This window comes from Aplidium turbinatum, chromosome 12 (assembly GCF_918807975.1).
Source record: "Aplidium turbinatum chromosome 12, kaAplTurb1.1, whole genome shotgun sequence".
Taxonomy (NCBI): Eukaryota; Metazoa; Chordata; class Ascidiacea; order Aplousobranchia; family Polyclinidae; genus Aplidium; species Aplidium turbinatum.
Genome location: NC_137483.1, coordinates 2,139,318 through 2,153,722, shown reverse-complemented (window position 1 = coordinate 2,153,722; position 14,405 = coordinate 2,139,318). Strand labels below are relative to the sequence as shown.

At 39.8% G+C, this 14,405-nt stretch overlaps 1 protein-coding gene across 1 annotated transcript in view; it reads right to left on the bottom strand.

Moving 5' to 3' along the window:
- LOC145781053 (uncharacterized) overlaps positions 1 to 14,405 on the bottom strand; it is a 58,153-nt gene that overhangs the window by 34,386 nt on the left and 9,362 nt on the right. Inside the window, exons 13-32 of the mRNA XM_082592775.1 lie at positions 14,151 to 14,303; positions 11,772 to 11,867; positions 11,293 to 11,457; positions 10,840 to 10,987; positions 10,332 to 10,495; positions 9,668 to 9,790; positions 8,716 to 8,905; positions 7,992 to 8,140; positions 7,487 to 7,611; positions 7,066 to 7,263; positions 6,328 to 6,585; positions 5,829 to 5,950; positions 5,212 to 5,324; positions 4,797 to 4,929; positions 4,512 to 4,597; positions 4,100 to 4,326; positions 2,780 to 2,894; positions 1,941 to 2,120; positions 1,197 to 1,262; positions 766 to 867 (exon numbers count right to left, since the gene is read on the bottom strand). Coding sequence (XP_082448901.1) covers positions 766 to 867; positions 1,197 to 1,262; positions 1,941 to 2,120; positions 2,780 to 2,894; positions 4,100 to 4,326; positions 4,512 to 4,597; positions 4,797 to 4,929; positions 5,212 to 5,324; positions 5,829 to 5,950; positions 6,328 to 6,585; positions 7,066 to 7,263; positions 7,487 to 7,611; positions 7,992 to 8,140; positions 8,716 to 8,905; positions 9,668 to 9,790; positions 10,332 to 10,495; positions 10,840 to 10,987; positions 11,293 to 11,457; positions 11,772 to 11,867; positions 14,151 to 14,303 — 2,913 coding nt within the window. The remainder of the gene's footprint in view (positions 1 to 765; positions 868 to 1,196; positions 1,263 to 1,940; positions 2,121 to 2,779; positions 2,895 to 4,099; positions 4,327 to 4,511; positions 4,598 to 4,796; positions 4,930 to 5,211; positions 5,325 to 5,828; positions 5,951 to 6,327; positions 6,586 to 7,065; positions 7,264 to 7,486; positions 7,612 to 7,991; positions 8,141 to 8,715; positions 8,906 to 9,667; positions 9,791 to 10,331; positions 10,496 to 10,839; positions 10,988 to 11,292; positions 11,458 to 11,771; positions 11,868 to 14,150; positions 14,304 to 14,405) is intronic.

Below are 14,405 nucleotides of genomic sequence, written 5' to 3'. Positions count from 1 at the left end.
AACAGACATTGATGTCGGCTGCAGCGTGGGTCAGGTGTAGGCTACGTCGGAAGGCGTAGGCCTACACCGATGCATAGCGCTCAAGTCCGCTTTCCCGCAATGCAGGATAAAGATAAACAAACAAACAAACAATAACAAAACAAAGAGCTGAAAATCCTGCCTTGCAAAGGTAAGTGGTTATGAATTGTAACAAAACAATAATCGCTTGCTTTGCCAAGAATGGGTAGGTTTGCAGTTGTGCGCACCAAAATTCTTCCACAGTTTTGAATGAAATTCAATGCGTAATAACTCTTTTGATCTCAAATCATGAGATTGTAATCGACATGCGTTGTGGTAGATGTAGTTTAAGGTCAATGTACACACTGTAGGCAGCAGCATAGATTTATTTTAATGCATACCGGTACAATTTATTCTCGCGGGCTTGAGCTTGACACATTTGCATTTAAAGAGAGAAATGAAAGTAAAAAGATCGCTTTTCGTTTTTTTTTTTTTTTTCTTTCTAAAATTCATCAAGGTAATTACGGACCCCCAAATGCTTTCTCACGGACCCCCAAGGGGTCCGTGGACCCCAGGTTGGGAACCACTGTCTATAGTGTGAAATCGTTTGTTAGGCTGCACGTTATTTTAAATATGCTTAGCCTTAAAGTACGCCTGGACCCGATGAACAAAAACAACAACATTAACTAAGTGAAGGCTTATTGTGCATTGCAGTTGACTGAAGAAAGTTCATATGAACAGAAGAGAAATTACACGGACCACAGGTACCTGGAACTTGAGCATATGTTGATTGACTAGCGTGGTCTTCATCTCAGAAAGTTCATTCGCTTTGTCGGTTTGTAAAGTTTCAATCTCATCAACCAGGTGTTTCTAGAATGGAAGGAATCTTGCATGATGACAAGAGCACAATTATGGCGAACCGTGACGCGCTTACAATGGTGCTGACAGCACGAACAGGTTACATGCATCTTGTTAATATTGTTCGTAAAACCGAACCACCCAAGTTGATTGTTCATCTAATGAATTTTTTTAATCCAATTATGATTTTGTTGTGTTTTCAACATTATTATGTTTTTGGTGTTATAAGCCGAGAGATAATAACATTATTTGTAGTTTTTTCGAGGCAATTGTTATTTTAACAAAGACCATTGTGTTGCAACAAACGCCTTCTTAGTGATATCATCATGAAGTGGCTTCACCTTTGCAGCTTTTAGATCTTGATTGTCTTCATCGATCTCCACGAGTTTGGTAGCAACAACTTTCATCTGCACACGAATTATAAGTTGAACTTCCACGTAAAAACAATTGCAATGCACGTAGTCACAATGCCCGGGCAGTGATGGAGCCAAGATGGTTCGGAATGGCATCTGCTGTTATTTTATGCTGTCACAATTAGGGCTGTGGAGTCGGACGAAAAATATACGACTCCGACTCCTCGGTTTATAAATGACCGATTCCGACTTCAGTGTTGCCAGATTTTTTGATTTTTGTCCTTCTTCATTTTTTTTTTGTAATTTAATTTCCCGTAAGTTGTGATCGAAATTCAAACGGCGACTTTCACAAGAACTGACAAGAACAAACACTTCTCTTTTCTGGTAGAGTTTTAGAGTGCAATACAAAATACAAGAAACATTATTTTGAAAAATGATTGCAAGCAAAAATTTTATTCTTTATCGTTTTGTATCAAGCCGGATGCGGTCTTTTTGTAACGACTCCGTCCCTGGACGCGACAAAACCCCTTTGACTCCACAGCCCTGGCTAAGGACAAGTTGGCAAAATTTCAAACCAAAATCCACGCAACACAAAACCGAACAGACAGCTTAACAACCTGTACACCGACAGAGATTCGTGTAAGGTATGATGTGCTTGAATCAAAGGAGCAAACTTAACTGAAAAATTGCACAAAAACAATTACTTTGTTGATACATAAAACATATTGCTACCTCTTCATTATGAGCTTCTACCAAGATCTTCTTCTCTTCGTTGTACTCTTGGAGGAGTCTCTTCTTTAATTCCTCTAATCTTTGGTCAACTTCTTTTTCTTTCAGTTCTGCGTCCTCCTTCTGACCAGAGACGAACTTTTCAAGCTGTTCCTCATGCAGCTTCACAAAGTCCGCTTGCGCCTGATGTTAAGCACGATCAGATGATGAGAGAACTTTCTCATAGTGTCAACAAAGCGAGTCTCGATAGCGCCCTCTTGCTGACGACATTTAAAGTAAACGGCATCTGCAAGGGGGCGAACGCAACATTACTATGTGTAAAATGTGTTTGTTGGGAGAAAATCAAGCTCCCTAGGCAAACAACCGTCAATCAACTACCCAATGGAAAAACTTCAATTTTGTTGTAAAATATCATGTGTACTCTTACACCCTGCATCATAATATGAGATGCAAAATGTCATATGTACTTCACGATATATTCGTCATAGCACATGACTAGGGAACTGTGTTCCGAAAGCTAGTGCAATTCGCTATTACCACAGCGAACTCGCAGCATCAGGCTACAACAGGTCGTTCGTATCTACAGTACATTGTGAAGTAAATAACGATCATGCTGCTAAAAGCGAAACTCAATCTGTTGCAAATCATGTGTACTCTTATACCTTGCATCATAATATAAAATGTAAAACGTCATAATACTATTCCCATAACGCAATGCATCTAATTTCTAATCCTAACAGGACCAGATAAAAGAGTTTTATGAATTTTGTAAAATTGTACAACAGTTTGAACTAACGGCGCAAAGCTATCAACAATACATAGCCGCAAAGCCAACTACACACCTGCTTGAAGATAACGGCTTGTTTCTTTAAAGCCGATTCCTGCCTCTCTTCGTGCTCTTCTTCAAGGCGTTTGCGCAATCTCTCGAGGTCCTCCTCATGCTTTGCTTGTAAGATTCTGGAAAATATTAATCCGTGGATGAATTATGAAAGTGCGATACAAAAAACTCATGATCGAGAACAATGGTGCATCGCCTCCATTCTAATTTTCATTCTTTATGACGCAACAATCATATTTATGTAAATTTGACCTTTCCAGCTGTTCCTTCTCTTGTTTTCTATTTTGTTTCCCCATTTTACAGTAATTCATATCTTAATTAGGTTACTTGATCTATTAACTGCAACAGACCACATTTTCTTTTCAAAGCTGCAAAATTTTAATTGGGTGACATTTCAACCTAATTCGTTTGTTTTAGTTTTAAACTGAAATTAAATGATCAAAGTTTGTCTGGATAAAAAGTCCATCAAATTACAGATAGGCTCACTAATCACCTTGTATTTTATTATGGTCAATTGTATCCTTGTTTTTAGTTGTTTTTCTAAAGTTGTGCGGTCACAATGAGCCGGTTTCCTGTAATTTTTTACCTTGCGGAGTCTTCCGTGACATCACAATTCATTTTTGAAAATGCGTTTGAAGACTCTCAAAGTAAAAAGTCCAGGAAACTTGTTATTTTTATAATTACTTTTTAATTTATTTTTCATTGCTGGCGCGAACAATGAACATGAAGTGAACGCAAAGTGACAAATGGGAAACTGGAAAAATAAGAAATAGGAAATATAACCGAAACGTAATTTGCCGATACTTGACATTTGTCGCAAAAACAGGGAAGGAGCTGACTCGATAACTGATATAGTCTTTCGCTGTTTCCTGTCTGTTGTGGTATGTAGATTGTTATGGTGCTATTTTATTCGTATTGTGCATAATTGTACCGTGCTATTCTCGAAACAAACGAAATAACAAGTTTTCTCTCTCATACTCAACCCTGAATACGAGGAAGGTACATGATGATGACCAGCAAAAACAAATGCTGTTAAATAAAAAATTAGAAAGAACAAGCAAAGGATGAAGTCGACAAGACTGAAGGAGAAAATGTGTTTGGTAGACAACAACACTGTGTAAAACAAACAAGATTGGTTGACAATGATGTGGATTGATTGGTATAGATATGAAGTAATGTTGTCATTTCACATTCTTAGTCACCAACACTAGAACACCACTGAAACGTGCATTCAATCTTCAATCTTGTAAAACTAACCTTTTTACACACACTCTAAAAAAGTCACAAGATGCTTTCCAATAAAGAAATTCGGTGGAAATCTTACTTCATATATTCGTTGCTGCCACTATCAAGGTCATCGGTTAGTTTCTGGTAATCTTCCTTTGACTTTTGAAAATCGCTTTCCAATCGCTTCACGCCTTTCTCCAAATCTTGCTTCATCTTCTCCAGGTCTTCCTTTTCCTGAGAGGAAGCAAGAAGCCTCTCCTCGTATTCGGATCTCAACCTCTCCATCTCCTCCTGATATCCGGAAAATGCTTTTTGAAGAGCTTCCTGTGCGTCAACACCATCATTAGAAGATTGAAGGCTTCCAAACGAAATGTAAACTCCAAAGATTAAACATACCGGCTCCTCAAGATCAGACAAAAGACACGAAACAACACAAACTGAGAAGGCCAGTAATAAACCGGTTTCACTCGTTTGTGACGAAACAAAGTAGGCAGGACCATTCCACTGACCTGCTTCTGGCCGTGCAATTCCGACATGACAGCCGCGATCCGTACTTCCATTGATGACGATAATTTGTTCGATTGTTCTTCGAGTTCTGCGCAAGATCAAGGTTGTGCATTGCACAGATAACACAGCGTCATAGCACACAACTCCAACACGCTACGTCTAATTACCACGTTATGACATAAAAATTGCAGTGCACACTCAGTACGCACAGTTCGAAATTCTGTAATTTAAAATCATCGAAAAGCAACCCACTCCCTTCATTGTTGCATTATGAGCAAACAATCTACCTTCGGCGTGCTTCGCGCGCTCCAGGTCGAGCTTCTCGTTGCTCTCTGTCTCCATCTGGTGCTTCAAGGAATCCATCTCCAGCTGAAATTCTGCTTTCACTTGTTCACGCATGGCTGCACATTCTTCTTCAACCTAATATTGGATGACATTTACATGAGACAAGAAAAGTGCAGCAATAAACAGTAATGTAACATGTTTGGCCTAGTTGAGTTTTGAAAGATGTTTGAAAACTAGTCCGAAGGAAACCCAAAGTATTTTTAGAATGAGGGACGCTTTAGGGATCAAAATCAGTTATTAAGCATTCTAGAATAGTGTCAACTAATCGAGGTTTCAAGCTTTTCGCGGTCGACTTCGACCCTAACATCGGCAAATACGGAGGACCGGCTGCGCATAGAGGTCATCAAGCAACAATACCTGGGTGGCGGTATCAGACGCGCATTGAAGCCGGATCTGTGTCGCCTCTTTGTTGTGTGATTCATTAAGCTTCTTCATATCTTCATCGTGGGATTGCTGCAGATCTAACAAAGCTGTATGCAAAGTGTGGCAGTGGTAACATTTGGCTTCAAAACTCTCTTCGTAAAAGCAAGCATTGTGGATATGTTAACTTGCAAAAGCTTTATAGACACTGGATTAGTTTAAACAAACACATTCCTAAAAATGTGTTGGATGCGTGTCAACTGATGAATGCGTGTCAACGATGAGTGTCAACTGCGAGCAACGGTCAATATTGTGAGGGGGCCACTTTGATTTCATACGATCGGCAGAGAATCAAGAATAATTAATAAAGGGATAGATCCTTGTGATAGAAATCTGGTGACCACTTCAAACATGAAAAGATATGAAAAGGGCCGAAAACGTTCCACATCTCGGACGTAACCCAGCTAGAAAATGCCACCACTTTTGCATCGTTTCAACGTCACCAGACGTAACAATGGAAACTTTTGCTTGCTGAAAAGTCCCTTTCAGGTGACAATCATAAATATACACTACAGCAACAATTGCCTAATTATGACAACAATGCGCCAATCAACCTTGTTTTTGTGTCTCTTTTATCTTTTCTAAATCCGCCTCTGCTGCCTCCCTGAGCTCCTCCAGGACTTTGTTATGCTCTTCATGGAGATCCTCGATCGCTTGCGCATGATCCGTCTTCAACCTTCAATCAGATTGTATCAGTTTTAAAATTGATCTCTAAAATCTTTACCTTGGACGGAAGCAAGGTACGCGAAGGATTGTGTACACTACAGTCAATGTGAAATATCAATACGTAGCATCAAGATGTTGACATGATAATTATGTGACAAGGCTAGCAAAGGCCAAATTAGCAGAAAATCTAACGTTTCATTTAAACATTTTCCATCCTCAAATCACGTTTTAGCACTAAAAGTAATAACCATTTAGTTGGCTAGTTTAATGCTTGACACGTCAGATACTATACCATGTTCGGATATGAAGGAGCTAACGGCTATGTGGTGTAATATCTAACGTCTCAAGCATGAAATAAATCAGCATTAAGTCTAATACTGAACTTACTTGTCAAGTTTAATTTCTGCTTGTTCAAGTTTATTTCGTAAAACTTCTTCAAGTTCTTCCCCTGCATTGTCCTCTTCAGCGACGACAGACGGCTCCTCTTCATCTTCGGAGGAAGAACTGCTTCCAGAGTCACTGGAGGAAGAACTGCTTCCAGAGTCGCTGGAGGAAGATTTATGATCCGATTCCTGAGCCTCCGGGATGTTTTCCAGAGTGTCACTCAACCCGGAAACATCGGCCACATTGGTCAACTTCATGGCGCTTAAAAGTCACAAAATCATGACAAGAAGTCGTCTACAGGTTGGTAGCATTCAAGTGACGTATCAAGTAATCTCGACCAATAGGGTACGAGTTTGACCAAATTGTAAGACTTCTATTTGTTCTTTGCGCATGTCTTCCGGAAGTTATAGCCAGAGAAACAGAATGTTAATTATTCTATGACAGTTATTTACATCACAGATAGTATTCTCGAACAGGATTCAATAGCTTGGACATCTTTCGCTTATCACATGACTAATTGGTGGTCAGACGTGCGGATGAATATACAGTAGACTAAGACAAAAACCTAACGCAGAGGCTCTCAAATTTTCCCCTCCTTTCGATCCTTTGAAACAATGAAGGACCCCATTAAATTTTAAAAACTGTCTGTAACCACAATTTTTTCAAATACACAAGCAAAAGCACAATTGTTTCAAAAGCTACACATCAGCAACACAAATTAAAAACCACTTTGGAACACACTTGCGGTAGTCTTTGCTCAAAGCCGCGACATTGCTGGAATCGTAGTCGGACATTTGCGAGAGGGGCCGCGCTGGGGAGGACTCGGTGGTGGCGGGCCCTGACACCATTTCCGCCAGCTTCTCGCGACTCTCGTTCAAGTTGGAGAGGAGTTGCTGCAGCTGCTCCTCGTAATTCCTCACTTCCTCTTGGTGCTCCTCCCTGGGTATTGTTACGTCATGATAAGCAATGATGAATCATAAAAGCGCCTTGCACCTTCGAGCAATACTTTCAGAATGAGACTGGGCACCAACTCATTAGAAGGAAAGTTAAATTTACAAGAAAATCTATCATCTTCATTTCATCTCTTGCCAGAGAACCGCACAAGTTCCGTTCAGCAGCCAAGAGTAACGTTGAAAACACAAGAATGGGTAAAAATGGCTACCTCCATTTGGTCTCTGCTTCTTCGTGATCTTTTATCAGTTTTGCTTTTTCTTCAGCAAACTCCTCCCGCATCCGGGCCATCTCCTCCACGGAAGCGTTCCGGGCGATTAACTGGCTCCGAAGATCCTTGAGGAGATTAAGTTTTAAAAAAATCAGTTTTTGTGAAGTTATTTTAATGAAAATTAAGACCCAGTTCTAATAGACCAGCATTCAAAAACATACAGTAGTTGTTGTTTCGCTTTGTGAACAGACTTGTCAATGCCTTAGATTGCGAGGTCAATGGTAACGCAATGGCAAGCATAAAGGCATGTCAAGGGGTGCCATGATGCGCCTGTCATTAAATGACCCTGTAAAAGTGTCAGTGCCACTGATGAGTCTATAAGTGACAATCTCGGTGACTGGGCCTGAGTCAGTGGCCTCCACAAGTATGCGAAACTGCCAGGATTAAGCTCTCAAAGAAGCTTTCTCAGTGACAAATACTTTCAGAATCAATCCACATCACATACCTGGAAGTCATCCCGGGATGCCCTCAAAGACTCGATCTCAAACTGCATCTGCTCAATCTTTTCCTGGTGGTTAGCCTCCATCTGATCCAGCTCTTCCTGAACTCTCAAGGACTCCTCATGATGAAGAGCTGCCAATCGCTTTTGGCTCTCTGGAAGAAAATACTTTCAATGTGACATTTGTTTTGTTGCTCGGTTATTTGTTGCATGATCTCATTCGTCCAAATTACTTTGTTGTGTATCATCAGTTTATGGTGCAACAGAGCTGTTTTATGAAGCTATAGATTTTTCATTAATATTTGCTTCCGGCGTTAGTGATAATGTTTTGCTTCAAAACTTTTTACAACATGCAAAAACTGCAAACGATTTTCACCACTACATAAAACACAAAAGCATATAAAATATACCAAACGTCGTAACTTCAAATGTTATGCAGACGCAACTCAGCAACAACGTGGCATTCAACATTATGAAAGAAAGAAAAATAACAAACGTTTTCGGCTATACATCTAGCTCTTGCCAAGACTTGAAAAACAATTCCTTGAAGTATAATTCATTACACATCTTTCAGAGGCTTGACAAGAGCTAGATGTATAGCCGAAAACGTTTGCTATTTTCGTTTCTTTCATAATGTTAAACGCCATGTTGTTGCTACGTTTCGTCTGTTTTATAGTTGAAAAAAAACTTCTCTATCTAAACTAAAAATTTAAATGTAGGATCACAACACCTTCAGCTTGGGCAAATATTTGGTCTCTATCCGCCTGCACAGTGAGGAGTTCCTCCTTGAGAGCATCCTCCTGATCCTTCTTCTCTTGGAGCTCCGTCTCATACTTCTCCTTCACCTCCGAGAGAGATTCAGCGTAATCCTTCTCCAAGTGTTCAACTTGCGCTTCCAGTTTGTGGTGGAGCTTCGCCATCTGGAACAATTAATATTGTGACGTGGACAAACAAATATGTGACGTGGACAAACAAACATGCGCCGCACACTTTCCCTTCACGAACGCACCAGCATCACGTCTTCCGAGGACGAACATCGATGAGGAGTAGAAGAAATTTAATTTCCAGGTTTTACAGAGTAACTTATATGACAAAAATCTTTACAGGACATTAGAACATTATAGTGAAAGCCATCAAGCAGGTCTCGTTTAAGATTATTATGCTACAAGAAACATAAAGTGTTTCAGATTTACACGTTTTCACACATTTCGTCATGAGGTGGACAAATCGAAAAATCGAAAGATGAAACTCTTGTAATCAAAGCAAAGTTGTTTATTTCAGTTTTGTGCATATTTCTTACTGAAGAAGTGTCAAAACCCACAAGAACACACAATGCCGAACCCTATTGACATTTATCGTAGAGCATGATTTTTATTGAGGACGTATTGCTATCCCAGACAGCAAAACCCGTCGTTTTTACATTGATTCAACGTCTGCAGACGTTGACTCAAGGTAAAAATGACGGATTTTGTTGTCTGGGATACTGTATACGAGTAGTAAATCAAATATAATTATTAATATCTGAAACCTTAACAGCCTGTTTCACCTAAATGAGGATCATCAGAAGGACCTTATTCAAATAGAATCTTATAGAATTTTCTTGTATACGAGTAGTATATATCTTTGCGATTATCAACATAAATCTTGAAACAACTAATGTCCTTTATCTCAGGCCCACAAACCTCGTGCTTCATCTGTTCGCTCCTTTCGTGGCTTTCCTTTAAGTCGGCTTCTAACTTGGTGACGTAATCATCAGCACTGGATGCTCGCATCGCTTCCTTCGAGTGGATCTCCTCAAGTTCACTCTGGAAAGGAATTCTATATTTGTCTCTTACTATGGGCTGGCTTTGTAGATCAGGTTCACACCACCCGGGTTCGATACTCAACTACGTTTATTTATGCACATTCTTATTGGAGCTGAAATATGTAAAACTGACAGATTTAGACTTTAAAAAATGGCTTCTGTAAAGTCTGAAAATGGACACTCCCATAAATCAATTCACTGCTCCTTTTTACTAGAGTATAGCTTTATTCCTAGAGATTTAAGTAAACTAAAACACAATGAAGCTTATAGCCGAGTTATTTTCAAGCAAACCATCAAGTAAGTGTCTGTCCGGGGCGGGGCATGGTACACAGGTGCTAGTTGCTGTGGTAGATAACAAACAAACATTGCAATACAAAAAGCTCTTGAAATAGGCCTAGATAATGTTTGAAAATTTGATGAGCAACTTTTAAAAATCGTTTTCTTAATGAAATTTCCATGTTTTCATTCCTAGATATATAAAGAAAGATTCCCTTTGTTTTCGTTTGGGATACCCAAGACAAATCCATGGGACTGGTCCTCACCTCCATTTTCGCGAGAGACTGGGCGTGTTCCGCAGAAATCGCCTCCTGTGCTTCTTCAAACTGCTTCTTCATTGCCTCCAGAGCATCATCAAGCTCCTCTTTCTGATGCAAAAGTTCCTTTTCATGGAGGACTTGCTGTTTCTCCAGCTCTTCTTGGATATTTTCTGTAATTGAAATCATTTTTTCTCATCAACATGGCAGTAACACCAATTTGGATATAGTACATTTAACTAAAACATAAAATTCGTTCAAAATATCATTTACAGCACATGCCACTCAAATACAATGAAAGTCGCTTCTGTCGCTCCTTGTTGCTGTATAAGAAGTTTTTTCAAGTATTTTATGCAGCACACGCAAAATTGCAATGGTTGTAAGTCATCCTTTCAAAAGTTGACTCCAGGAACAATCGGAGTCTCTGAAGGCAAATTGCAGTCTCAAAATCGACATTTTATAGCTTCGACACTTTAAAAGCTGCAGTCTTCAAACACTTTCCACAATTTGAACTAACCTTTCAAATATTCTTCATGGTCTAGCTTCATTTTCATCAGTTCTTCCTGATGCTTTTCTTCCATTTCCGCTTCGGCAAGATTGTTCTCCTGCTCCAAGCTCCTCTTGAGAACACTCAGCTCCTTCTCAAGCGTGGCATCAAACTCCTCCTGAAGATATCAGATCGAGATGATGCATTGATTAACAAATAATATGCCTGCGGTGGCATTTACCAGCAACACTAAGGTTGCAAATGTGAACAGACCACCCTGCTTGATGAATTGGTAACCTACTTTGGTTAGAAAACATGGCGAGAATGTCCGACGTGGTTGGAGGTCATCATAATCGTTCAGGCATGAATTGCAAACTAATGTAGGCTTTGTTAAAAATGACGTAAGAATGATACCATTGTGATTGCAACAGTGGATGAATTTTGACCTCACAGTCCAACCAGAAGATTGTTGCCATGACAAACCTTAAGTTCCATCCGCAGCTGCTCTCCAGCGAGAGCCTTCAATTCTCGCTCCTCCATCCTCACAGCTTCGATCTCCTCCTTATGAGCCGCCATCACCTTCTCAATGGACTTTTCATGGTCTTCCTTCAACCTAGTAAACTCCCGGTCGTGACTTCGCTCGTGGACCTGTCAATCAAATCCATGTTTCCATAAACAAAATGAAGGTGATGCCCTGGCTAATGCATGCTATGAAGAAAAACCGCGATGTGGAATGGAAGTTCATGACTGAATTCCAACATGCGTGTTTGATACAGTAACATTGTTACAACCATCCATGTAGTTGCTTAAAACTATTCAACAAACTTTTAATATACTCAATTTTTTAAATAAGTCACGAAGTCCAACGCAATGTTTGCAACCGACCCCCTCATCAACACGACCGCATTGGTTTGAACAGTGGCCGTGTTGATGAGGGTCACAGCCAAACACGTCATAATTACATCTTTCACGGTTTCCAACTGTTCCTTCCGCGCGTCGTCGAGTGAGCACTTCGTCGAATCGAGCTGTCTCTCCATCTCCTTCTTCAGCTCGTCCATCTAGCACGTCACACATCGGTAATTATTATGATGCAACAAATACGAGTGTTACGTCATAATGATTAATGTCACCAGCGCTAAAATCAAGTCTCTGGTCACGAAAGCTGCGTGCTCTCGACAGATGATACACACTTTCCATCAAGACAGGAGTGGCAAATCATATAAAAAGAATTCTTCGAATTGACAAAAAAGCTTTCCTAAAACAGAAGGAGATCTGTGCCCTCTTAGCTTTTTCTTGATTTCCACTCGATTAGAAATAGATAGAATTCATTATTGGGAAATTGATATAAGATAATAATTTCAATCATCATCATCATCATTGATGATGATTCAAATTATTTCAATACCGACAAAAATTATCGTTATACGACTTGAATTAGGCATAAGTCAACCGTGCAACAAAAAGAGGTACGGTACAGCCATTCATTTTTAATACTTTTTTAATGAAATTGAAGCACAAGTCGCGACACTTGCAGCATCGGAGAGCGGCAGCAACATCATGCGGATGTTTATCACAGTTCGCTATGTTTCCAAGCTCCTGGATCGGTGAGATGCTACGTGATGTCGATCGGGATGAGGAGAAATCATTGATGTGGCAAACGCAACAGCATGAATTTCTATCGGAGTCTGAATCAGAGTCTCTATATCCATCCAAATTGCTCTTCCCAACTTCAGGAGGACTTGATCCAGGAGGAAATGCTCCAAACTTGATAAGCCGCAGCTCGCTCCGATGCATCCGGGACACAACACAAACACATCCGCAAGAGGAGCATTTGGACACTTCAGCTTTGGCTTCGGAGGAACGTGAGCACTCCACAAGCAAAGAAGCTGGGTTGAAAAGCTCCATACTGCCGGCAACAAAACTTCAATAAAGCTTTTTCTTTTGGCAACACTGCTCTTAATTAGAACAACTCAGCTTGAAAGTTAGGGAGCAAAATAACCATTTTCTACATGCAACAAACAAAATGCTGCCTAAAAGAGAAAAAGTTAATCACTAATTCTCCAAACTTTCAAGAGAGGTATATTTGTAGAAACGCATTAAAGTCGGCGTGTTGTCGCTTTCTTCTATCTCTTTCTATTCTATGCCTGTTGCATGTTAGGATGTGTTGCTTTTGTTGCGGTGATTAGAAATAAAAACAACTTGAACTGACGAACATGTTTGGGTCTATACCTGCATATCTTCTATACATTGTATTAGTCGTCATTGGCCTAAATTCCTAAGATTTACAAACTAATCTCATATGTAGCCTTCCGACTGCCTTGTAGCGTCATCACAAGTGATTGTTTGAAATCTATTTGAAAGGAAAATAACTTGCAGCAGTCAATGTAATTCTTTCACACCTGTGATTTTGCGGGTCAATTAAAACTGTTGTGGTGCATCACTCGCTGTGAAGATGCATGTCGGCATTGCAATGATCAGAACTTATTGTTACATCACTTTCCCAGGGCTACTGTAGATGAGTGGTAAGGTAGGTGTACTAGCACTGTAAATAGTCCCATACTCAGTTACTGAGCTTTGGGGAATGAGAAGACAAGATTCACGAGATCGAGATCACACTCGACCGGCACTAACGAGACTGGCTAGTTCCTAGATGAGATCCAGTACTAGATTACATGGCATAAAGCAACTCTCTCATTCTTCAGATAGTAACTCATGAGAACTTGCTATCTGTTAGTACCAATGCCACATTAAACTGCAAGTAACCTGCTTCCCAATCTATATCTTCTCAGTATATTTCAACTTCTTCCAACCATTTTGTTATCCAAACGCTCTCTCTAACATTGCATACACACAAAGTTATCAAAACTACTTCACTGAACCATTTCAAGTGCAAGTTCTTATTCTATAAAGCCCATAATATCAAGAACATGTCTTTTGCAAGTGCACTGCAACGTGCTAAACACCTAAATGACTTGCTGACTGTTCCATCAATAATTTAGTTTCTTTTTTTGGAATCGTTTATTATTCTGCTCCATTGCAAGTAGCTCCTCATCCAATATTCATAAACACTGTTCTAGCAACTTAACGCCCTGAATTATCCAAGTTCATTTTAAGGTATTTGTGTACGGCTAATACAAGATCGCACAAAATGTCCCCAATTTTCAACAACTTACAATCTATTTAGGTTCAATATAATTTTACAAGATAAATATGAACTGTTTTGGCATTTTAGTTGTCATCAACTAAATAAACAACTTACTGATGGTCAAACCCCTTCACATCGAAACACAACAAAAAATAACAAACATTTTACCAAAAAACGTCTGCTTGTGACTGTGTACCTGTCTATGATGTTGGGAGTGCAGGTTCTTCAATTCCTCCGTGTGTTCTTGATTCAGCTTCCTCAGGACTTCCTCATTCTTCTCCTGATCTTCCTCAGTTGCTTTCGCGAGCATCGCGTTCTTAGCTTTCCACTCAAAAATTTCGTTTTCGTGCTAAAAAATAAACATTTTCTTAGAATTAAGATTGGCAGCTATTTCCCAGTGAAGCGTTCAGCATTACGAGTATTAGTGATCTGTAATTCTCCAATAATTCTG